General features: G+C 39.3%; 1 protein-coding gene across 4 annotated transcripts in view; it reads left to right on the top strand.

The window, feature by feature from the left end:
• The window catches only part of DRC8 (dynein regulatory complex subunit 8), a 43471-nt gene extending 18526 nt beyond the window's left edge, over positions 1 to 24945 (top strand). The window contains exons 3-7 of one of the 4 annotated variants that reach the window (XM_081038932.1): positions 4651 to 4786; positions 16493 to 16572; positions 17190 to 17232; positions 17341 to 17407; positions 21677 to 24945. In XM_081038932.1, coding sequence (XP_080895058.1) covers positions 16547 to 16572; positions 17190 to 17232; positions 17341 to 17407; positions 21677 to 21792 — 252 coding nt within the window. In that variant the 5' untranslated portion in view covers positions 4651 to 4786; positions 16493 to 16546 and the 3' untranslated portion in view covers positions 21793 to 24945. Of the gene's footprint in view, positions 1 to 2400; positions 4787 to 16377; positions 16573 to 17189; positions 17233 to 17340; positions 17408 to 21676 lie in introns of those variants that run through there. The other 3 variants (XM_081038933.1, XM_081038934.1, XM_081038935.1) reach the window with 3 other exon arrangements.
• Positions 24946 to 26502: the final 1557 nt, after the last annotated feature.

Raw genomic sequence — 26502 nt, 5'->3', positions numbered from 1 at the left:
TCAACATGCAATTTGTAATTTTACTTCTATCTCCCAACCCCATTCTGTTTTTCCTAAGTTGTGTCTTCCCTTGTTTTCCATGACATCACCTTTTGTTTTCATCTAATATCTCCAACTTTTCCTTCTCAGCTCCTTTTGGGGACAACTATCCTTCTATTTGTTTTATTACTGTGTACCTGAGTTTCATCTCCATCCCTCTTTTCACTTTATACCCTTTCCTGGGAAATCTCACCCGTACTCAAATCTGGAGCTTAACCTAGAAAAACATTTTAAAGTCTATATATAACTCTTAAGTTAAAGGGGAAATTTTAGGACAATGAAATTGAAAACTTTTAGAAAATAAATATAATAGAGATGAGATAGGAAAATGGAAATGACATCAGAATCTATGAGATCCAACTAAATCAAAACTCATTAAATGCCTATATCAAGAACAATAAAGTCATAAAAAATGAATAGAACATTCAACTCAAAAATCTATGGAAAAAAGGTAAACTGAGAGAAAGCAGAAGGGAGGAATTAGTGAAGATAAAAATACAATTAATGGGGCTAGAAAATGGAAACCATAGGAACTGGTAAATAAAATGAAACACTGGTTTTTTGTAGAAGGTTAAAAAAAGATAAACGACTGGCTTTTTTTGTGAAGCACAAATACACAAATAACTTGGAGGAAATAACCATCAAAACAGGAAATTTAAAAATATCCTAAGAAAGTTTGTACAACTCTATACAAGCAAATTTGAAAATCTAGCAGAAAAGCGCAACTTTCTAGTAAAATATAATTCTTCAAAAGGTATCCCAGTCTTGTGTACCTGGATTGGAACACTTAATATTGTTATGGCAATACTCCCCAAATTGATCAACATATCCAATACAATTCCTGTCAAAATCCCAGCTGCCTTTTCCCCCTAATAATCAACAAGACGATCCTAAGATTCAGGAGCAATTGCAAGGGACGCAGTGTAGGCACAAACAATCTTGAAACAGAAGAACAAAGTTGAACTTACACTTCCCCATTTCAAAGTTGACGACAAAGTTACAATAATCCAGACTGTGGTACTGGCTTATTGGTTTAAGGTCAAGTCAGAAAGGTTGTCAGAGGCCATATTATGTACAGCCTTAGAGGCCACGAAAAGGAGTTTAGGTTATCTGCAGTGGGAAGCTAGTGAGGGTTTTAAGCAGGGGAACCACGTGCTATGATTTTCATTTTTAAAAGATTGTTCTGGCTGCTGTGAGGAGAATGGGGTGAGGGGGTTGGTAAGAGCAGAAACCGAATGACTGTGTGAGGGCTAGTGCAGTGGTCCTGGCAAGAGAGATGTGGTCAGAAGAGGATGGTGGTGGTAGGAGTATAATTATTGTTGTTGTTATGGGCTGAGTTGTATCCCCAAAGTCATGTCCGTAATGCCCAGGACCTCAGAAAATAACCTCATTTGAAGATAAGGTCTTTAAAGAGGTGATTAAGTGAAAACGAGACTATTAGGGTGGGCTCTGCTCCAATCTGACGGGCATCCTTATAAAAAGAGGAAATTAGGACACATGGGGGAACACCAGGGATACCCATGTACACAGAGGAAAGACCAAGTAAGGACACTGTGTGGCCGTCTGGAAGCCAAGGAGCGTGGCTTCAGAAGATACTAACCCTGCCAGTGCCTCGATCCGGGACACCAGGCTTCCAGAACAGGGAGAAAATAAATCTCTATTGATTAAGCCCCCCAGTCTGTGGTATTTTGTTTTGGCAGCCCTAGCAAACTAATCTAGTAATGATGACGATGGTGATGGTGGCGGTGCTTTCTTCATAGTATCCGTCATTGCCTACAGTTAGCTCATAGATGTCCTTCTTTGTGTATGGTTCTGCTTTCTCCCAGCTGGTCGTGCATTGCATGGTTAGAGCAGGGACCTTGTCTGGTTATGCATGACAGTAACCACTGTGCTTGGGGCAGTGCCTGAGCCATAGCAGATACGACAGTGGAGCTGTCATTAAAGTAGTTACTTATTACATCACTCTATGCAGTTTTTAATATTTTCTAGACCTCTTTTCCTGTGATGCACGCGAGATCTAGAGTTCTTCATTTGGGGCTGCAAGCTCTACTATACAGGACAAATAATATTGTAACAAATCAGAACCAGAAAGTTTTCAGGAAGCATATTTCAGCAGTGGAAAAACGACCTTCATTTGATTAGAGATATCTTTGGGAAAAGAGCTTTTTTATTTTATTTTATTTTTTTTAAACAAAGTAGTTCTGTGAATGAGATATGAGATTTAGCCATTATTTCAGCTTCCTTTCATGGCTTTGCTAAAATAAGGTTAATTTGTGAAGAATGCCTTCCACAAGGGCCAGTTGTTCACTTTGTTGTCTGCTGTACTGTAAGTGGCACCTGGCACATAGCAGCGTTCAATAGATATTTATTAAATAACTGAAAATAATTTCAAATCCAGCTGTGTTCCTTCTTAGAAATTTCTGAATTACGTTTAACATTCTCTTATACTTAGCTGACAATCAGCTACTCCATAGAGAAGGTAAAATATTTTGCCTGTTCTTTTCTCCCTTAGAATTGCGTCAATTGCCTGGAACCAGGTCTTCCCTTTTGGATGTTTTTGACTTTAGGCTGACCTTAAACCGAAGACTCACAAGCCTAGCTCAATGGCACTGGCTCCACCTTGTGTCAGGACGTGATACTGCACCCGCGGAATGCCGGCCTGCCCAGAGCCAGCCTGACCCTGGTCAAGCGTTTTAAGTGGTGCAAATGCCGTATATAAATCAAATGGTGACGTCAGTGTTGTGCAACCTTATTGTTATTCATTTGTTCTGAAATGACTTGGGCTCCATGTTTACTACTGTCTATATAGTGCAAGTACAGAAACAAATTCTTAGTATTTAACCATAAGTTAGTTTGTTTGGAGTTAGTTTGTAGTTCTTACCAAAAAATAACGGCCTGATCTTTTTCGGGCCTCTCTTTTTCTTGCCCTACCCTTTTTTCCTCAGCTGACCTTTCGGAGCCTTACTACTCCTAAGGCTGAGCGGTTAGCTCTGTGGTTTCCTCCAGAACAGCTAGGTCCCCAGCTCCATGCAGACACCATCTGGAGTTCTTCAGGGCCCACGTGACCCCTTCTGCTGCGTCCCCATGTTCTTGGCACCAGAATTACAGTGTGAGAGGAACTGGTGCAGTCATTTGGGCTTCTGTGCCTCTGGCCTTGTGTTTCAGGACATGGGAGAAGCTCTGAGTCATCTTTGTTTCTGCTATAATTTCCCTTCACTCTCCACTCAGAAACTCTCTTTAGGAACTTGGGAGGCTCTTAAAGCAAATTCACCTCATTCCATTATCATTTGAAGAAAGAACACGTTTGAGAAGAAGGGGCTATTGGAATTTAAACATCACCTCCCTTCCTCTACCTCTGCCTTGCGTTGTTTGCTTCTCTGTAACCTGCTACGTGGCCTTTACTGGGCAGTGCAGTCAACCAGTTGCCTCAGAGAAGCACCTGCCTGGTGAGCTGTCTTCCTGCGCCGGGGGTCACACCGTCCACGCTGGGGACTGCTGCTCATCTTTAGAGAGGCTGACTCAGTGCTCAGTCAGTCACAAATGCCAGCTCTAACCCATTGCAGCAGCAGGAACAGCCCACAGTGATGCTTTCCTCATAGTTCTGTCAGGGATGAAAAGGCTTCATCTTCTCCACAGACTTTATTTCCTGCAAAGAATGGTGCACTGATAGCCAGTCTCAGCTCACCTTGCACTTTGTGATATTTTAGATCCATCCAGTGTCACCAAGGTTTCGATGTTCAATTCTAAAATGCTGAGTAAAAAGAGGTTGTAACTAATATACGTTACTGTGAAACTAAAGGTTAAGACATCCTTAATAATTAACTTTTCGAGCCAAAATGACAAACATAGTATAACACAAAAGAGCAGAAATTGTGGTCTTCTTTGTCCAAATCTAAGATACTTCTTCTCTCAGCCTTCTGTAATATTTTTTTGACAGTAGAGATCATCTTGCAACCAGGGGTGCAGGGCAGGGGACAGGTGAGGGGCTTATGGGAGGAAGAGAGGGAGATGGAGATAGAGATGGAAGAGGGGCTGAGAGAGAGAGACTAGGGCTGATTGATCAGCAGAGAGCTGGTGATGGCAGGATTTTGAGAAGGGTTAGACATGGAGCGGCTGAGTGAGAACTGGAATTAGCAGTTACAAGATAAGTAATTTAGAAGTATTGTGATAGCAAAAGGAGACTGAGAAGTAGAATGGTTGGAGATGGTAAGTCACCTATCAGAAATTTTTTCTGACACTAAAGGCCATGCTTTTAAGTACTCTGCCACTAATGTAAACTTCACCATAGACCTCTGGGGTAGACATCATCATTGCCATTTTACAGATGTGGAAACTGAGGCTCAAGGGAGTTAGCTAGCATTTAAAATTAACTAGTAAGTAGATGACATTTCTTTTTCTTACTCCTCCCTCCTTTCTTTTCCTTTTCTAGAACTTCTTGATTTTTGGCCCAGGCAGAGTTTGCATTTGTCAATCAACGCAAACACTTCTTTCTTCTCTCTTTGGTTCACTTGTCTGCCTTTTCCTTTCCCCATAAAGTATTTTATATCCTCACGGGCAATATTTATTGAGTGACTTTGTTTGGTCTGCGATATCTGCTCTGAAATGATTTAGAGAAACACAGCACTTGCCTTTTCAGAGTTTATAATCTAAAACTGTTGACTCCTTTTTCCCCAGAGAGATTGGCACAATCATCAGGTCATTAGGATGCTGCCCCAGTGAAGGAGAGCTGCATGATCTGATTGCAGAGGTAAGCAAGGCAGAGAAAGTTAGGTTCAGCAGACTCGGTGTGACTCCAGCAACTCATAATTAAAAAACAAAAAATCCTTACCTGAAGGTAAAAATGCCCTAACCTACTGAATGTGCTCAGTGAAAACATTAGGACTGCTATGTGAATTATCCAACCAACAGGATCTGAAAGAATTAATATCAGATCTTGAAGAAATGGCTATGACAGTGGTAACGCAAGGGATCGAGTACGACCCCACTTTAGATATTATACTCTTTAAAGTTAGTTGAAGAAAGGCCAGTAGACACAGGCCACTGACTATGCAGAAAGAGTATCGACAGATGAAAAGAATATAGTAGGGAGTGGCTAGTTGGCTCAGTTGGTTAGATCACAGTGCTTATAACACCAAGGTCGCTGGTGCAATTCCCACATGGGCCAGTGAGCGGCGCACTCTACAACTAGATTGAAAACAACTTGACTTACAGCTGATGGGTCCTGGAAAAACACACTGTTCCCCAGTATTCTTAAAAAAACAAAAAAAGGAATATAGTAAATAATGTCAGTTCAAGGGGATAGAAGCAGGAGTAGATTGTAAAGAATTTATATTTGGGAAAATAAAACTAACTTTCATAATGAGTAGTAAATATAATAAAATAGTAAGAACTAACTTGACATTGACCAAACAGTCTAAGAATTTTAAAGCACGATTATTTGTAGTAGTGTAAATGAGTCCTTGGGGAGACTTATTACATACAGCAATGATGAGCAGCCCAAGACTAGAGAGCCTCCTGCCCTGTTTGGTTTTCCAAAAAAGTGCCTGATCTACTTTCAAGTGCATCTTTCAGTTCAACAAAGCAGAGGCCTGAAGGGAAAACTACCTGGGCAACCACCAGAAGAAGTTTTTCGGAAATGCTTATCTAGGTGTGTGGGTTTGGGTGGAGGAGAGGGATCAACAAAGAATCAGGAGCAAGACAAGGAAGTGGGATTGTATTTCCTTATTCCCTGCACCCAGCACAGTACTCGCTTGTTCAGTGTTACACAGAAGAAAAGGGATTGTGACTGGGCGAGTTGCCTAACCTCCGTGAGTGTCAGTTCCTCCATAATAATACCTGCTTCAAAGAGAAAGGAAATGCTGTGTGAGAAGCCATGCTTTGAATCCTAAAGCTATGTATATAAACTATGTATATAAAACTATGTATATAAAGTTAAGGAATGGATGATTAGAAAGACAACTCTGTTGCACACGTTAGCACCTTGGTAACTAAAAAGCAGTACCAATTTTTCATGAGCATTTAAAAGTATTCAGTAAAAGAGGAAACCTTTATATTGTGTTTCCATTTTGGGATCTGATAAAGCCATATGTTACTAAGAGTAGAGGGAAAAAAATCTTATTTTTTCCTGAATTGGTCCTCACATTTGAAAAAAGTATCAAAGTATTTATTGACAAAGGTAAAATTTGTGTCAGAAAAAGGAAAATTGGCACTATGAAAGAGATAGGAACTGGCAGATGAATTTACAGTGAAATCATAATTATTGCATGTAATTCAGGAGAGTAAGTTGAGCAGTAGTGAAAAATGTCTTTGAAAGTCAGAAAAGGAGACACGTTAGAGCCTAAACGCTTTATGGTTTGTTTGTTTATTTTAAGTTGTAGTAGGGGTCAGCAAACCACAATGCCTGGGCCAAATCCAGCCCACCACCTGTTTTTGTAAATAAAGTTTTATTGGAACACAGCCACACTCATTTATTTACATATTGTCTGTGGCTGTTTTCTCACTACAAGAGTGGCGCTAAATCACTGTGACAGAGACTCATACGTTTGCAAAGCTTAAGTATTTGCTATCTGGCTCTTTACAGAAAAAAATCTGCCAACTGTTGATCTATAGGTTTCTCTGACAAAGTAGAACAAATACCACATTTAGTGTCAGGAAATCTAGGTTCAAATCCCATAGCTACCACTTATAGCTTTGTGGCCTTTGGTGAGCCACTTAATCTTCCACATCTGCAAAAGGAATGCAACAATATCCAAGTATTTTATGAGGTTTAAATTTAATAACTCTGAGGAATCAGCTGTTACTTGGTGGGTACTCAGTGCATATCTGGGTTTGCTTGCTCTGCAGGTGTTTCTCTCCCATGGGTTTGGGAAGTTTGCCACAGTAGATGCTGAGCTCCCAATATTTTATTTTGTTGTTAACCTTTTCTAAGGTACATTGACACAACGTTTGAAAATTACAGATATTTAGAACAGTTGGGGACTAATAGGGATCACTGAGCTGTCTAAGCTCTATAAATGTTTTTCTGTACTTGTACACAACAGTTTATTCAAATTAAATTCTAGCAATATGCTTAAAAAGCTTTGGGTGTGACTACCCATTTTCAAGTCTCCCAAATTGTGGGAAGAAAAGCACAAAGATATTTGTATGTATCAAATACATTTAGAAACTAAAAACTCCATAATAGTGAACATTCGGGGTAAATGTCATATTGCTTAGTGCTCTGTAATAGTTTCAGAAATGAAACTATTTTTGTTCCATTTGCTTTAAAATGAAATAATATGACTATGCTTTAAAATTCTTCTATAAAAAACTGAAACCCGTATGTAGTTCTCGCATTGTCATTTACTTGAATTTTAGTGTAGGTACATACTAACTTTCAGGCCTCTACTTCCCGAAGATCAGTTGGAAATCTGATGTTTCTCTTGAAATAGATCATTTAAAAAATCACTCAGCATCGGTCCCTCCACTTAATATGATATAATTAGCCATCTGCCCCAAATAATCTTTGCCTGTTTAGAATATCACAAAATCCAACACCGGTGAGAAGGGTTAGTGAAAATTTTACTAACATACAGGTTACCAAACAATTCTTCCTTTAATATTAAGTTAACACCATCTAGGTAGGATCTTTCGTGTGCAGGAGCTGGGAGGAGGTAATGGCATTTTAGTACATTTAGAGGTCTACATTCTTTGAAGTTCAACCCTAAGTGAGATTATGGAAAATTTAAAGTAATTACAATTTAAAGAAAATTTAAAGAACTAAAAGATGTTTGGAAAATAAGACCTAGGTTGGTAAGATTATTGCACAGTGATAAAAACAACTTATGAGGAAGGTATAAAAATCATAAATGTCTATGTACCTAATAACAGAGCTTCAGTATACATGAAGCAAAAATGAATACAGTAGACAGAGAAACAGACAATTCTGCAATCATAGGTGGAGATTTTAACAACCCTATCTAAGTAATTGATAGGACAACCACATAAAATATCAGCAAAGATAGGGAAGGTCTAAACAGTACCATCACCCACTCTGACCTAATTGGTATTTGTAGAACACTACACCCAACAACTGCAAAATACAAGTTTTTTTCCAACTGTACGTGGACTGTTCAATAATATAGATTAACTGCTGGTCCATAAAACAAGTCTCATAAAATTGCAATCATACAGAATATGTTCTCTGATAAATAAATGGAATTAAATTAGAGCCCGCTTGAGAATACGATAAACTAGGAAATCCTCAAATATTTCGAATTAAGCAATAAACTTCTAAATAATTCATGAATCAAAGAAGAAATCACAAGGGCAATTAGAAAATATTTTGCCCTAAACATTAATGAAAATAGGAGTACTATAATGTGGCAAGAAAGGGTCTTGGAGACGGTGTTGGCATCCTACACTGCCCCACATTTCATCTGTGCCTTGTGAATCTGTATCCGTGAAAGTCTGATACTGGGTAAGAGCTCTGATGCTGGTGAACATGATTGGACAGTCCAACCCTTTGCGTTTTTCCAGTACTGTTCAGCACAATCTGAGGTCATCTATTTATGTGTCTGTCTTTCACGTCTGTAACATGAGCTTCTTGAAGGCAGAAAGTTTATCTGTTTTGTACATCATTGCATCCTTAGCACCAAGAACAAAGCCTGACATGTACTGGTTCCTGAAGTCCTGAGCAATATTCTGGTTGTAATTACACTTTCCCTCCCGCCCCTAATACTTAACACAGTTTAATACAATTATTAGACTCTACTTACAAGACCTGGTAACACAACAGTAGCAAATGTGGAAATTCAGGTTTGCAAAGCACTGCAGAGCTATTTGAGTGAAGAGTTTTATAATTGGTCTGACTCATGTGCTCAATACTTCCAAGTTTATAGTAAGTAAAAGTAATTAAAAACTGTTGTGAGCTGGTGAGCATTCATTCAAAATAATTATTGAGCATTTACTATGTGCCATCTCCAGAGATACAGAGCCACAAGAAAACTTAAAAAAAAAAAAATACCCATCCTAATTTGGCTCATGAAAGGTTTGAACATTTTCACAACTGTGAACATCAAACTTTTAAATACATAGGCATTTAAATATTTGAGATAGTATTCAGTCCCATTCATTTGGCTAAAATGAAGAAATCATCCACAACTAAATGTTCTGTAGCATTTTGCATATCTGTGGTCAGTGATTTACTGTTACATTAATAGTGGTGAGAAGCCTTTATAATGTCAAAGTATGATAGACACTCCGTAGTAACCAGTTAAAACAATGTAATGATTCTACTGAGTTATTTCCTGTGGATGAAAAATACCATGCCATCCCAGACATGCCACAAGCCCCAAAGGTCCCAAATCAGAGTTTCTTATTGCTTTTAATTGGTTAAGTATCTTCAGACATTTTTTTCTTTGGAACTTTAGAAATGGCTGTTTAGTTGGTAGGATGAAATCTGCATAATCCACATACTTGTGAAGTGGGAATGTCCATCAACTGGGACTTTAATTATATCATTCTGGTTCCAGAAGAGCCCTGAGGTGACATTATTCCGAATCTGACTGTACTTAGCGTCTCAGAGACTGGGAACGGATGGAGTAATTACTTTCTTACTATAAAGTAGTTGGTGACATGAAATATTTCGATCTGTTGTTTTGCCTACGCATCTTGGCATTGGGGACGGTGGGAGAATGGAATAGATGTGCCCTAATTTGTGTTCATGTTACATGAATTATAGACCTGGAGGTACTTTGGGGATTATCTCGTAATGGCTCCCAGCCATTACTTCTGAATAGAAATAGGTAAATTTGGGGGTGGGGTGAGGGTTGAGGAAAATGTGTTGTACAAAGAATACACTGAGAATGTTGTTTATTTGTAGTTGCAAGAAAACAGTAAATGCTGCTAAAGCAGGGATCAACAGTAGGAAAACAGGAGCCAGGGAAATCTGTAATAGTGGTTTTAAATATTAATGTATATTTATAAATAAGTACATTTCATAAGTTTGTATAGAACAGAACCATGACAATGGAGTAATACAAATTTGTGTTTCAAATTTTTTATTGTATAAGTAATATTCACATTACAGAAAATTTTTGAATAGAGAAAAAAAATCCTTTCCAATAATCCATCACCTTAATATAATCATTGTCAGTATTTTAGAGCATTTGCTTCCATATTATTTTCCTGTACATGTTTTAACATGACTGTAATCTTACAGTACAATTCAGTATGTATAATTCTGAAGCTTGTTTTTTTAATCTAATTATATCACAATCATTTTCCATGTTATTACAAAGTTTTCATTATTAAAATAAATACATGCTGATTAAATAAAACCGGACAGGAAAAAAGTAGGGGAATGGTTTCTCGGGTATCCATTATTCAAACACAATGAGAATATTTTACTTTTTTTACTCAATATTACATCAAAACAATTCTTCCATACTGTTATCTAATCTTTAAAAACTAACATTTTGAGAAGGAAATCCTGTCATGTACGTACTATAACATGGATGAACTTTGAGAATATTATGCTATGTGAAATATTCTAGTCACGAAAAAGACAAATATTTCATGATTCCGCTTACATGAGGTATCTAAAGAAGGCAAATTTAGGAATAGAAAGTTCTGTTGTTGAAGATGCATTGAGAGTTTGAATAAAATTGCTTTATAAAATGTAAAGATATATAAAATGTAAAAATAAACAGTGCTATTTAAAAGTTAACATGTTATATGTATGATTTTAAATATATCTGTGAACCTAATAAATTTATATATTATTCAACTTGAGCAAAATTCTTGTAGGGTATTTTCTCATTAGGGAGAAAGAGGATCACTCTTTATTCATTACTATATGCTGCTATCTATTATGTTAACCACTGCTCCTTTTCTTAAACCAAATCTCAACTCAGGTCAAGCTTTTCCTCCAATGTTATTGCAATAGAATTTTAAACAACTGCATTTGGTGTAAATGGGTAGAAAAGTACCTTAATTGGGACAGTTACTCCAACACTGTCTGCCTCTGTCAAACAGGAGAGGACCACACTGGGGGTAAGGAGGAGCTCTCACGCCTACTTAGGTGGAGAGAAACCGAAATTGAAGGGTGTGAAACAATTAGTGTAGCTGGAGCCCCTTGAGGCCCCCCACCCCTGAAGGGGAAAATCGTAAAATGAATGGCTTGACAGCCACTGATTCCCACATCAGTGGGACAATTTCTACAAGAAATTGTAGAAGGTCATAGTTGGAAGGGACCTTATCAATTACTTGATTTAGCCGCCTGTTGATTCTTAGAATCTCTGACAGTCCAGTCAGAGATGATTCAGTTTGTTTTTTTTTAAACTTCTAGTAATAAGAAAGGGACTTATAACCCAAAAGAATCACATATCCTAATTTTTGCACAATAGCCTCTGCAATGTTTGGAGTAAATAATTTTTTAAAAAATAGGCAGCTTTACAATTTTTTATTTGTGAAGATCATATTTTTAGCAAATGTTAATGGATTTTTGTTATTTTGTTCTTTCCAAGGTAGAGAAATATTTTCTAAATTGTATTTATGCTTTGCTTTTTAAATATGATGTAGGTCAAAACTTACATATGAGTTATTTAGAGTCTAAATTGAAATATTTTTTACTACAAATAGTTAAAAAAAATTCATTTGTGGGGCCAGCCCGGTGGCTCAGACGGTTAGAGCTCCATGCTCCTAACTCCGAAGGCTGCCGGTTCGATTCCCACATGGGCCAGTGGGCTCTCCTGGAGCTGAGTTGCACCCTGCACAACTAAGATTGAAAGGACAACAGCTTGACTTGGAAAAAAAGCCTGGAAGTACACACTGTTCCCCAATAAAGTCCTGTTCCCCTTCCCCAATTAAAAAAAAAAAATCATTTGCATATCTTATTTGGTGACTTGGAACCACCTAGTTGAAATGTAGGTGCTTTATAAACTATCTTAACTACTGATATTATCTTGCTTTTGTGAAGCATGAAATAGTTCAGTTTATTGGCTGATTGTTATGTCACTGGGGAGAAATGAATTTTCAGCGTGTGTTTTATTGTGCCGATTCAGTGAGTTCAGCATTAAAATAAATAATGCTTTAATGAGAAACGAGATGGCCTGATGATTTCACTATGGGAATGGGAGTAAAGAGCTCAGCTGTGATCCCATCAAAACACCTGACTGACTTTGAGGCCCAAGATAGGCCCTTCACCTCTCCGAATTTCCTTAGATTCAAGAGATGAAGAAAATGGACTTTTACCAAAGTAGGGTAAGAAGCAGCATTTGTCTCCTGCTGTGAGACGTAGATAAATTTTGATAAATTTAGATAAATTAAATTTAGATAAATAAATTTAAATTTAGATAAATTAAATTTAGATAAATTCCTCAGTAGTTACATAATTGAGACTTCTCCATATTGGGGAAGAGGATGAAGAGACCGCGGAGCGCCTGAAGGCACTATGGTAGCCTCGCGAAGGTGGGGCCCCTTTGTGTGGCAATGAAAGCAGTGTATTTTCTTCAGGTCACCTACTCCACCATAATTCTCTGGAGAAGCTGGTGTATCAGGGCTGTGGTCTTCCAGGCAAACATGTGCTGGCACATTATTAAAGTGAATCCACTATAAGTGGTACTTGAAGGGTAAGCGGGGGGTTTTTCCTGCAAAGAGGTTGTATATCTTAGCTTTCCTAAATGCTGCCTAGGTTATTATCCAACTGTTACCTCCTTTTTAGCACATTAGCCTTTCTCTTAGGTGAAACAAACTAGATTATAACTAACTTTGCCTCATTCATGTTTGCAGTAAAAAGATGTATTTGTCTTATTGGTTTTTGTCTTTTGAAGAAGAGGGACGTATTTGGTCGCTGGCCTTTGGACGTCCCAAATACGTCCAAAGAAGCAGGCAGGGAAACAGCAGAGATGGAAGCCTCACTGCTAATCCGTATACCCTGTCCACCAGGCAAGGGTCCCGGGGTAAGGGATAAGGTATTAGATATGTCTAGCAGTTTAATACATTTTCGCCACATTCCATACTGCAATTTACAGATAGGAGGCAGGACCAAACTTCCGTATTAACAGTTAGGTCCATATGTTGGGTCAAGGGTGATGTGTCCAAAATTTTATCACCAGAAATTGATTCTTTTAGGAGGAGGTGTCACTGCATGAGATAGAGACAAAAGTGTATACGCTATTGATAGAAATAATAATCATCATAATCGATTTCAAGGTTCATGAAGCACCTTCATGTTATCACATGTAACCTTCATGAAACGATGTAAGTAGATATTGCTGTTCTCCCTATATTACAAATGAGGACACTGAAGCTTGGGGATGACTTTTAATCAGAATATTTTAAACTACCCTTGGCCTGACATGGTGAATGTATTGTGATATTTTTCTACGAGAAAGGCAACAATTTTTTTTAAAGACCCTAATTAATACCAAAGTTAAATGGGTTTTCCCAGTATGACTTTGCTGTGAGTGAAAAAAATGGCAATGAATCTCTAGCCTCTTCAGAAATGTCTGCTGTAATTTCGGGAATCTTTCTTGAATTCATTTTATTATAAGTTGGTTAATTGAGTTTTCTCCCGGAGAAAGTAGGTCTGAACTGTCCCATTTCCTCTGTTATCAACTCTATAAAGTCAGTTCTGAATTTTGAATATCTGCTTTGCTAATCTCAATAGATAAATGTAGGGACTTAGGCTTAATGATAGTGATTCAAAGTCTTTGGATTAAAATGTGCCATACATATTTAGAATATATATAGATGTATATATACATATATATGTTTTATTTGTAACAAATAATTCTGCTGTAACAAACAGTGGCTTAAACAACAGAAATTCGTCTCATAGTCTGGAGGCTAGAAGTCCAAAATCAAGGTGTTGGCAGGGTGGGTTCTTCCTGTTGGCTGTGAGGGAGGAATCTGCTCCGGGCCTTTCTCTTTGACTGGTAGGTGGCCGTCTTCATGTTCACATGGCATTCTTCCTGTGTGCATGTCTGTGTGTCCAATTTCCCCTTTTTGTAAGGACATCAATCATAGTGGCTTAAGGCCCACCCTAAAGACCATTGTAATTTGGTTACCTCTGTAAATACCCTATCTCCAAATAAGTCATATGCTGATGTACTGGAGTTATGACTTCAACATAGGAATTTGGGGTGGATACAACTGATCTCTCTCTCTCTCTCTCTCTCTCTCTCTCTCTCTCTCTCTCTCTCTGTATTTACTATATATGTGGACATACACACTAATTTTTGTGGTTTGTATATATATATATTTGTATATATATGATTCAATATTTTATATATACCTATTAAATCTTAAAGTCATTTTAATACATGGATTTAAATAATCATCGAGCCATCATTGAATAACAATCATTTCTAGAAAGTAGTGTTTGTCTTATCTTATTGATGGCCTCATAAAGTTAACTAGCTCGTTCTGCCCCAGAAATAATAGAACCACATCTTATCTGTGTGTCTCCACACACCTGTTTCTAAATTCTTGGAAGTGGTATTCTACTCTACTCTTGTTCCTCTTTTGTGATAGAGGAAAATACCATATTTTTAAAATGCCGTTTAGATAAACGAATGGAATCCAAAAAAGTGTGGAGTTTAGTGAATAATTATATATCCATATTGGTTCATTAATTGTGACAATGAACCAATTATAGTTCCACTATAAACGAATGGAATCCAAAAAAGTGTGGAGTTTAGTGAATAATTATATATCCATATTGGTTCATTAATTGTGACAATGAACCAATTATAGTTGTATGTACTATAATAATGTAAGAGTTAAGCATAGGGGAAACTGGGTGAGGGGTATGTGGGAACTCTGGACTGTCTTTGCAACTTTTCTATACATTTAAAACTATTCTAAAATTAAAAGTTTATGTAAATATTTAAAAACCATTTATAAATAAAATAGTGTCTGATAGATATAAAACAGTCCATTATGCTGTATTTAGAATTATCATATAATTGTATAGTTTTTGTGCCATTGCTTATATATCTTTTTGTTCTAAAGAATGGATAAGATGTAGCCTCTAGAGGACAGTGTTGGGTCATAGATTTCCACAATCTGCTCAAGTTGAAAATGAAATTACTTTTCTTTTTACTTTTGAACCACAAAGCTTTATTCATCAGCCCTCATTCTGTCATTAGATGGAGGACATATTTTGCTGATAGTGGAGTGTGAGGACTCCACTCATCCTAGGTGAGAATCTAGTATAAACATTCAAAACACAGTTGTCATTTGGAGGACAGTGTATATCACTTAGCAGTAACCTATAGATTTCTTATTTTTTGCTCAAAGAATAAGTCTGTTAAAAGCCCTTCTGTTGAGTTGGGATATATGAGCCTTTTGATAGGATTTTTGTAAGGGAGTGGAAAATGTACAGCTCCTTGTAAATAGTCTGACATGAAAGTTAGATCAATGGTGTTTTGTTCAGCCACGCCATCAAAGTTAAACCTATGGACAGGAGTCTTTCTCACTGTCATCTAATAGTGCTGGTTTCCAGCAATTCTCTTTCCAGGGGTAGTGTTCTCTTACTTAGTGGTAGTAGAACAAAGTTCCATTGAGCATCTACGTATTCAATAAAGACTACAATGACCTGATATATATTTTGGTCCTTGAGATAATGGTTGGTCCCTTAACCTGGTCTCTTATCCAGTGTTCCTTTTCTTAGGGAAAAACCACTCCATCCCATTTGTGCAAGTTAGAATCCTGGGAGTTGTCCTTGACCCCTCTCTCTTTTCTCATCCTTGCCCGTAAGAGATGCAGCACCAGGTCCTATTGATTTTACTTCTTAAATATTTCTTGAAACCGTCCACTTCTCTCTCCATGCCCCCACTCTAATCCAAGCCCTTAGGCTATTACTTCAGAAGCTGCCTCACCTGCAACCAGTATAATCTTTCAGGCACACATTTGTGAGACCTTCAGTGATTTCTCATTGGTCTTAGGATAACAACCAAGTCACTTTCATGGACGATAAGGCCCTGCAAGTTCTGGTTCTTGTCTCTCTCCAGCCTCATCTGGAGATACTCTCCTTGCTCTCCATCCTCCAGCTTCCTGGCCCCCAATGCATCACACAGGGTCTTAGTGCTTATAATTTCCTCTGTGTGGGAGTCTGTTCCCTGTCTTTCTCTAATGACTGCTACCCATCCTTTGTAAATCAGCTCAAGTGTGATTTCCTCATGAATGCCTTCCCTGACCTCCTGGCCTAGAAAATTTCCTTTATTTATGCTCTAATAGACCCATGCTGCTTTACTTCACTACACTTACTTAAACTTATAATTAGATACTCAGCTTTGTTGTTTTTTTTTGATTAATGTATGTCTCCATTATCAGAATATAAACTGTGAGCAGGGACCCTGCCCACCGATGTTCATTATCGAATCTTCAGCACTTGGCACAGTGCTTAGAAAAAGTAGCTGCTTAGTACACCTGTTTAATAAATCATATTTTTTAATTAAATATTTAGGTAGAGGAAGAAGAACCCACTGGATACGTTCGATTTGAAAAATTTCTTCCAGTGATGACCAATGTACTACGGGAAAGAAGGTAAGAAAGTAAGTGCAGTTGTTAAGATAAGGTAATGATTACAATTACATTAATTTCAAATCACTTGGTTTTTTCACTTTGTCTTTTGTACTCAACCGGTTTTTATCCCCGGAAAGCTTCAGTCTAATTTTTCACTGTACTTCTGAACTGCCAGTTGGGATGTGCTTAGAAATATCAACCACTTTAGTATCAACTAATAAGCAAAGTGTAATTAAATGGCAAATAAGCTACAAAAAGCATAAATCAACAACATTCTTACTATCTTGTATTTTGAATTATCAGTGTAAATAAGAATTAGCCCTAATTATTTTTCTAGAGAAAGTATAGCATTAGCTATAGTTGGTTTATTGTAGAAATTTTGTTCCCAGGTACATTGATTTCCATAATGACAAAAAAGCTAACAGTTAACATGAAACATGCCAGTGATTTTGAACTAAATATTTCCTGTGGGTGTGGAGTGCTTTCAACTTTTATATCTAGAAATCAAAAAAGATTTCAGTGAGGGAAGTATTATTTTTCTAGTATGTTAGTAGCTGTTGTTTCATTTCGTGTGATTATTTATTATGTAGAAACTGAACTAAATTCTGTGGCATTTACTCCTTTTATTGCATAATTAGATACAGACCAATTCCAGAAGATATCCTTCTTCGAGCGTTTGAGGTGTGTAAGCTCCAGATTTTATATGTATTTACAATTATATGAAAAATTCATCATGTAGAATCTATTCACTGAACGAAAATATAATATCTGTCTTTTCTTTTCTCCTAGGTATTAGATCCAGTTAAACGTGGGTATCTTTCTAAGGAAGAACTGATCAAATATATGACTGAAGAAGGTAAGAGTGATTTATTACATATAATCATGACTTATTTAAGTGATTAATAATTTAAAAACAATTGTACAAAAATTCTAGGGGATACTTTAAAATCAATCATTCTGGTTAAAAACAGTTATGGACTATTTTTATTATTTTGGTATTGGGGTGGTTTCTATTTTGTGGTGGGTAAGAGGAAAAAAGGTAGGTTTAGGGGAGATGGATTGTTGCCTTATAGAATTTTGTAAAGTACAGTGATGCTTCAATAAGTTGAAGGCATTTCATTCACTTAGGGTATTTCCAGAATAAAAGGTATGCCATCTGGAAAACATGAACTATAAATCGCTATAAATTTATAATTTAAATTGGAGTATATAAAAATTCCTTTTTAAAGAGCTTTTCAGTTGTTTAAGTTACAGATCATATAGCCTCAACTGAATATGAATTCACATGAAAATTTTCAGTTTTTTATGCTAATGGAACCATTAGATTTGCTTTGAACTTGAACTGTACACACGCTTACACATAATGTCTGTACACCTGTATATGCCAACATATTTCCTTTAGGAATCCTCTCTGATTAGGCTGATGTGTAAATTTGTTTTCTCTGAATGTCAGTAGCCTAATGGACATTCTGTTGTCCATTCTTATATTGGTCACTCCCTTCTTCCATACAAAGTTAGACTTCAGTCTCCTGGGTTCAATTTCGCTGGTTCACAGATTGAGTCCTGAATGATTCAGAGCTGCTAATCACTTGAGACAGCATCAAAAGTGCAAGTAATTTTGAGTAGGGAAGGCTAAGACTGCATCTACATGTGCAACTGGTTTAACCATTTTGACTTGATCCATCTTTAGGTGAGAATGCAGGAAATGAGAGAATGATCTGATAATCATAGGTGCCACCCAAGAACTCTGACAACATTGTGGAAATTGTCTTAGGGATTAACTTTGATGGAAATGTTATGACTTTCAAAGCATCAGCCTCTTCATCCCGTGGGTTAATTTCAGGAAAGTAAATCCTAGGTTACATTAGACTATATGAATTTAGTCAAAGTAGCCCGAAGAGTTTAATGTCATTGGTATGATGGGGGGTACTAAGTAAGGTGAGAGGTAATGATGCTAAAATCTGTTCCCTTTCTCAAGGATATTATAGTCTTAGTTAGGGAGGTAAACCTAACTTATAACACAATTCAAAAATAGAAGACAATGGAAAAAAATGAGTATTAGCCTGGAAAGCTTGGTCTGGGAACACTTGAAGAGAAAATTGGTTTTTTAAGATGGTAGAATTTATGTGGGTGAGTTATTGAGAGCAGGGGTACAATCTTATGCATTACAGAACCCAACCCCCCCACACACACACCCAGAGTAAGTCTCAACGAATGTTTGTTGAATTAATGAATGAACAAGTAGATGAATGAAGAGTGGGTGAAGGAGCCAATGAGAGGAAGACATAGCTGGAAAAAACAGTCTGAACAAAAACTGGGAGGTAGGAATGAGCATATTTGGGAGCCTGTGAGAAGACAGGACCCAGAAGGCCTTGCTGGCAAACAGCAGGAAGTGAGTCTGGCTAGATCTACTGGGAGGAGGTTGTGGAGGCCTGGGCTCAGGAGCTTAAAGTTTATCCTGTGGGCAACGGAGAAGCACTGTCGGGCTTTGAGCAGATGATTCACACAGCAAGAGGAATTGTGGGAAAGTTAATCCAGTGTTGATAGGTTGGTCAGATGAGTGAGGAAGAGGTTATACTACGGAGACCGGTTAGGAGGCTATCTCAGCATTTTGAAGCTACCCTAATAAGGGCCTGATATGGCAGTGGCAATGGGAATGGAAAGAAGAGATTGATGCAGTAGGACTGTCTCCCACGGGATCCACGGGTCATGATGAGTAACAGAGTGCAGGCGACAAAGATGGGAGCTGAGTCAAAAGTAATGAGGCTTTGACCGGGATGGTGTGTTATGTGTTATGTGATGCTTCTGACCGAAATAGGGAAGGCAGGAACAGACTGCACTGGATACAGAGACATTCAACTTTGCACAGTGTCCGCAGAATACCAATCAGTTTGAGAATATGCATTCTGAATGCCCAGGATGTCACATGATGAACATAGTAAGTCACATTGAATCAAGTTCCTACAAGATAGAAGTCCACATGTGTCCAGGCATGTGTATTGTGTCAGACAGTATTTAGCAGCAGGGAAGAGCTCAAAAAATTTTTTTTAAACGAACACATGTTGCTACTTATGTGCCAGACAGTATTCTAAGTACTGTTCAAATAACAACACTTTTACCCTGATAACAACCCTATGAGATAGGTAGTATTCTTTCTTTCTTTTTTTTTTTTTTAAAGATTTTATTGGGGAACAGTGTCTACTTCCAGGCCTTTTCCAAGTCAAGTTGTTGTCCTTTCAGTCTTAGTTGTGGAGGGCGCAGCTCAGCTCCAGGTCCAGTCGTCGTTGTTAGTTGCAGGGGGTGCAGCCCACCATCCCTTGTGGGAATTGAGGAGTCCAACCGGCAGCCTTGTGGTTGAGAACCCGCGGTCCAACCAACTGAGCCATCTGGGAGCTCAGCAACACCTCATTGACTTCATTCTAGTTGTGGAGGGTGCAGCTCGCTGGCCCATGTGGGAATCAAACTGGCAGCCCCGTTGCCAAGAGCTCGTGCTCTAACCAACTGAGCCACCTGTCCGCCCCTAATAGGTAGTATTCTTATCACCTCCATTTCACAGAGGCACAGAGAGGTGAAGTGACTTGCCCAGGATCTTAAAGCTAATGAGACAACTTAGCATTTGAACCCAGGCAGTTTAGCTCTCAAACTTGTACATTTAATCGTTAAGTGATTTTCCTCCCATCCTTAAACAAATGCTGCATATCCCTCCCCTTACCCGAGGAAGCAGGGTGATGACCTTCTGTAATTTACTGTGAGCAGGGCTTTGTTCTCAGAGATACAGTTTGGTCTTTAAGCTCGTGGGCCTTGAGCTGGACTGCTGGCCTTCAGAACCCAGTTCTACCCGTTTCTTTATTTGCTCATGTCTTCCACTGTAAGTGGGGCTGACAGTTTTTACCTCTCAAGAGGTGGTTGGGAGATTAACTCAGTTAATACTCGTAAGTGTGAACTTAGATACATGCCTAGCGCATGGTAGTTCTCAATAAATGTTTTATTAGTATTCTTTTAAGGACTTACATGGTGCCCATCGAAGTTCATTGGCAGCGGATTTAATATATAACGATTAGGTATAAAAAACATTCAGAATTTGTCTTTTTGGGCATTCTTTTTTTTCTTAGGATGTAAGCATGATTTCAAAAGAACTCAGCATATTCCCCTTGTTTAATAATACTATTATCATTGTCATCAAAATCCCCACTTGAATAATTTCTAAATTATTAACTGAATTCCAATTCAGAAAACAGTGTTTGTAGCAGCAGGTGACTTAAGCTCAGAACATAGGTGACCCTCAGGCCTTGGTAACTTACCTGCTTGGATAAGACTTTTTTACAGGTAAGGTAGCTATTTGGATATTTCTGTATTTTTACTTAATATCAGGACAAAGTTCTATCTTTGTGGACAGCCTTTCCAACATTCTTTTTGAGTTTCCTGCTCATCTGGGTGAAAGCAGTGTCCAACATGGCCCTCAGCTGTTGTCTGAATCCAACTAAAGCCGACAGATTTTCTGTCCAACTTTTGGTTTCATTAGATGGCAACACGGGGCCAAACTATAACAAAAAGGTCTGTTTTGAAATGGATGATGAATGGCATCTGTTACTGGGTTCAGCTGGCATCACCATATTGGCCAGACCTGGTTAGAGAATATTTAGAGACATAATTGTTACAATTTCAAGTCTTTGTTATCTGCTGTTGAGCAATTTTGCATAACAACCAACCATTTCATCCTCTCTTCATACCCTTACTAAATATAATGTTTAGACTTCCTATAAAACTGGGGCTTCAGGTTAATGCTTTGGTAACTTCAATAGTTTTAATTGAAATAAATAAACAACCTTATTCATGATGTCTTTATGTCCTCTGCTGTTTTGGCTGGAATGACAGAGTCTGTAGGTTGCTTGAGCTATGATATCTGCATGCAAAATAAGTCCCGAATGGCCAGGGGTACAACAGCATTCTCTTGGAACCGCTGGAGACTGTCACGATGAGCTGACTCTTCGGCCTCAGGGAAAGTAACTAGCGACACAGTGGGGGCTGGTGGGGTTCCACAGCAATTAAACTGGCTAGCGGAAAGGGAAAGGACAAAAACCCCAGCAGATTGTAAATGATGAGTTTCCTTTCTTGTCCTTCCCAGGTGAGCCGTTTTCTCAGGAGGAAATGGAAGAAATGCTGTCTGCTGCAGTTGATCCAGAATCAAATACAATTCATTACAAGGACTATGTAACAATGATGGTGATAGATGAAAATTAAATACTCTAAACAATTTCTAATTGAAAGGACAATTTTAAAAATTGCTTGTCCTTGTTAATCTACATTTTATCTTATAATTCCTACATATGCTAATTCATGCCTCATGACAACTATGTCGAGATATTTTATTTTTTAAAAGATGATTATAACAAAACAATTTATTTGGTATGTCTTGCTGTGTGGGATAACAAATTGTTAATTATTTTAAAACTATTCTTAAAACATTTTAATATTATCTATGGATTGTTCAATTTTCTACAATACAATAAAACCCAGGCTACCTTCAAATTAATTAAGCTGACAAAGTGAAAAATGACTAGAATGACCGCAGGTTTGGCATGTAAAGATCTTGGGGAGGGGAAGAATGACCACAAATTGAAAATGAGTAGTAATGTGATAAAAGGTTCTTTTTTAAATAACAGCAGACACTTTGGCAATCTGAATGTGGAAGGAGAGTTATTAGCATGAATATTAATAATCAATCCTAATGACTGCCAATTATAAATCTCATTTGAAATTATAATAACTTAGTGTGAAAATTTAAATTTGCTGATCCAGCATTTTACCATTTATGGAATAGCTAAAGGAGTTGAGATCATTGAATCTAGAGAAAAGAGGACTGAATGGAAATGGATAATGTAAGGAAGTGGCAATTCTCTTCTGGTCTTTAGAATTCTTATCTATGCAGAGTACCTGAGTATTGTTCTGCATACTGAGAAATCTTCTGTTGTGCAGGAGGTACAGCTGTGAAAGAGCAGAATAAAGTTATCTCAGTTCAAGGAATCAATAGAAAGAGACACGGGACTTAGAAGTAAAGGGGAAACTAAGGTAAAGGAAAATGAATCATCTTCTATAACCTGTATATGCTTTCATACACACACATGCACACACACACATGACATGGATCTCTATTTAAAGATCCTTAACCACTACATGTGTGTATACACGTAAACCTTTAATGTGTTTCTTCCTCCTAGGTAGACAGTCTTCCCCCAGAGAGGAGGCTGCTGCCCAAAAGACTATACGTCACTGTTCATTTAGTCATGAGACATTTGCGGAGCATTAGTGGGTAATGTGCGAGGACTGGAGTTGCCAGGTGAATCAGTCCCTGCCTGATAAATGAGGTCACGGTTTAGTGAGGAGGCCTGCAAGTTAGAGGGGCACATTGAGGGCACTGGAGTTACATACGAGGGGCAGGCAGCTCAGCCTGGCAGGAGCTTTCTGGGAGACGAAAGACTCGAGGAGACAGGGCTTCCTAGAGCAGGTACCGCTGGACTTGAAGATGAGCCGTTTACAATGTGGGCGGCAGGCACAGGGCACTTAAGCAGGGCAGCAGCAAGTGCGAACCCCCAGAGGCGTCGTGAGACATGGAGCCATCTGGGCATTGAAAGTAGTTGGATATGTTGGTGTGAGGTTTGAAAGGTGAGAGAGATGAAATTGGAGTGGTAAACAGGAGCTGTGTCCTTAAAGATATTAGGTTAGGCGTACAGTTAAGGTTTTGGTGGTAGAGTTTGGACTTTCTTCTGAAGATCACAGAGAAAGAACTCACATTTGTAAATAGCCCAGAAAATAGATGTGAAGAGCCAAGACTAGACGTATGGAGACCCAGCGGTAGGCTGTTTGGTTGGCGGGAGGAGATGGATGGGAAAGTCAAGCATGAGCCCCGGGTCTCTGGCTTGGACAGTGGGTGAATTATAGTGCCACTCCCTCATGGTAAGAGGTCCAAGAAGCAAGTTGGGGTTGACAGGCAAAAGGATGAGCCTGACTGTGGACATCTTGGGATTGAGGAGCTAGTGAGACCCCCTACGGAGACATCCAATAATCAGCTGGATTAGTCAGAAGAAGATCTGGCTAGAGACATGGGTTTTGGAGTTCTCAGCATATCAGTAGTAGTTAATGGTTTAGGAAGAAAAAAGAGTCAACAGAACTGGGGAGCATCAAGCAGTTAAGGGGGAGCCCACAGAGACAGGGAAGGAGAAGCCGGAGAGGAGAGAAAGCGAGAGAGAAGCCTTTTGCAAGCCAGGGTAGGAGAGGCTCAAGAAGGAGGCAGTAACCAACCAGGTCAGATGTCACAGAGGCAAGGTAAATTAAAGATGGGAAAATGTCTGTTTATTTTAGCAGCACAGAGTTCAGCGATGACTTCCGTAGAGCAGATTTGGTGAAGTGACAGGGTACAGAGTTCAGTGGGTTGAGGAATGGATAGATGTGAAAAAGTAGAGCATGGGGGACAGGTGGCTTGGCGGTAAAGAGGAGACACAGGGCTGGAGAGAGACAGCAGGTGCAGGGAGTTCTTGGAAGATGAGAAACGTGAGGTGTTTATATTCAAAGGGCTGGGAGCTACCAGTTGAAGACCCTAAGGAGGTGGGAGGGGCTCGGTTCCAGCGCAAGAAAGGGATTGGCTTTGGGGGTGGGGTGGGAACAATGAGCCAACTTCTGTAGCCCCACCTAATGGCCTCATTTCCTTTTTGAGTGAGGAGGAAGATGGTAGGTTACAGAGCTTGAGAATGGTAAAAATTGGAAACATCTCTTGTGGAAAATGAGAGAGAGAACCCATGTAAGGACTCTCAAGAAATCCTGGATTTTGTTGAGTCATGTGGGCTCAGGAGCAAAAATGGTGGCTTGTTGTATTGATTCAGGGTTAAAGTTTTGTCATTTGGGTGAGATGGAAGGAGCCAAAGGCCAAGGGAGTTGAGGTGTCCACGAGAAAGCAGTGACGGTGTGTGGAGTCCTGTAGGAGGGCTAGATGTGGTGGGCGTGTCTAACACTGAGAAAGGACCTTGGGCTCGGGCCTTCTGAAGGGGCAATGGCTTGTGTACCGGGAGTAAGGCTGTGTTCTGCTTGAAATCGGACTTCGTGTGTCCTCAGAGTGTCCCTCTGTTCTCCGAGGTCATTACAATTAATAATAACAGCCAGCTTTTGGGGACTGTTCACTGTGCCAGGCACTGTTAGGTGCTTTGCAGATATTAACTCATTTAATCGTGATATGGGTGTGATTTTGTTACCCCATTTCACAGAGGTGGTGACAAAGGAGTTACACAGCTGTAAGGGGGGTGTATTCGTCTAGTGTTTGCCAGGTTATATTTTGGTAACAAGCAATCCCAAAATCTCAGTGGCTTACTACAATAAAAGTTACTTTTTGTTCATATTTTATGTCACCTGGGGTCAGCTGGCATTCTGCTTCATGTGTCTTTTGTTCAACTCCTCCACTTCATAAGTAGGATGACCTCATGCCTCAGTTTACCCAGGATAGCCCAGCCTACACTTGTTGTCCCAGCATCACTATTGTCTCCCTTTTAGAAGTGAATCAATTTAGATGACTAATATGTGGTCATCCCATTTTAAAAAAACAATAAAAATGATGGTGAGGAATCATCACTTATGGGAGGTTTTATGAAAAACAACACAGGTGTAGTCATGGAAGGCATTTGATGCTTCACTCGTTTCCCAAGATTGTGCCAGGGTAAATTCCAGGTGGAGAACTGGTGTGCCACTCGGCCCTGCGTGCTGGAACCCCCACCCAGAGGTGAGTAGGAGCCACATGCCTGTTGGCCAGGGTGGGGAAGGGTGAGGAAGGGGGTGTGGTAGCCCTCAGCATTCACAGACAGGCCACACACTACAGCAGGCGGGGAGGGTGGCAGACACATGGCATCCCCGTGAAGCTAGAGGTACACCCAGGGGCATGTCATTTGGCAGCAGCGGCCGGCACCGACATGTAGCGTTAACGCGTGCGTGTGCCGGTGCCTAATGCGTAAGACCAGGCACGGACTTGTTAGAAGCACAGGACAGCCCTGAGCTATTTTCTGTAAGCCCGTTACCCTGCATCACCCTGGTTCTGCCAAAGAGATAGAGTCAGGTGAATTAGCCCCAAACCCTTCCAATGGTGGCCTGATCAAGGTCTCTTTCATAGGAGAGGCTCCATGAGAGAAGAATGCCTCAGGGTTGGGAACCCCCAAAGCCCGCCTTCTAGAATTCTTTCAGAAGTTCTGATTGATGTCCAGTTTTACCCCCTGTCTCAAGGAAATTCTGTCTCTTCATTCTTAAGAATTTTAGCTTTATGGCACATGATTAAAATTTTATCTTGAGCAAACATTTGTTGGGTTTTTAAGGCCATCAAAAAGTGCAATACAGGCTTCCCCCAGAAATCTCATTTTATCTTCCAGTTGCAGAATAAATGTAGCCTGTTTACAAAGGGAACATTTTTCTTTACTTTCAAAATATTTCAGGTCATATTTTACCCCTCTCACTTACCTCCGTATTCCTCACCATCCAGTTTAAATCATAATGGCACTTTCCTGGCAGGAAGAATGCTTGGTCTCTTGTGTAGAAAGTTCGCTTACCCTTAGGACTCTGCCTTCTGCAGAGTCTGCCTTGCCCAGCAGCTCTACTGGCCTGTGGGAAGAGGGCTCTTTTCTCACAGCTGTGGGCTGGTGACGCTGGGACTCGGCCTGGAGCAGTGGCCTGGCAGTCTGGAGATCCTGGGGCTGTCCTTGCTTTGCCTGTCACTCACTCTGGGTCAGGCACTGCTCTGCTGCGCACCTCTGTCTTCCCACCTTCCAGAAGCTGTGCAGATGCAGTCCCCTTTGTTGGCACCAGATGTCCACGTGCCAAATGCTAACAGACAGAAAGAATGTCCAAGACGGCAGGCTGGTTGGGATTTTCACTGGCAGGATTATTTTCTGTGGAATGGAATGCGCTTAGATCTTTCTCTCC

Source organism: Rhinolophus hipposideros, assembly GCF_964194185.1.
Source record: "Rhinolophus hipposideros genome assembly, chromosome: 26".
Lineage (NCBI taxonomy): Eukaryota > Metazoa > Chordata > Mammalia > Chiroptera > Rhinolophidae > Rhinolophus > Rhinolophus hipposideros.
This window is presented reverse-complemented; position numbering and strand designations above follow the sequence as displayed.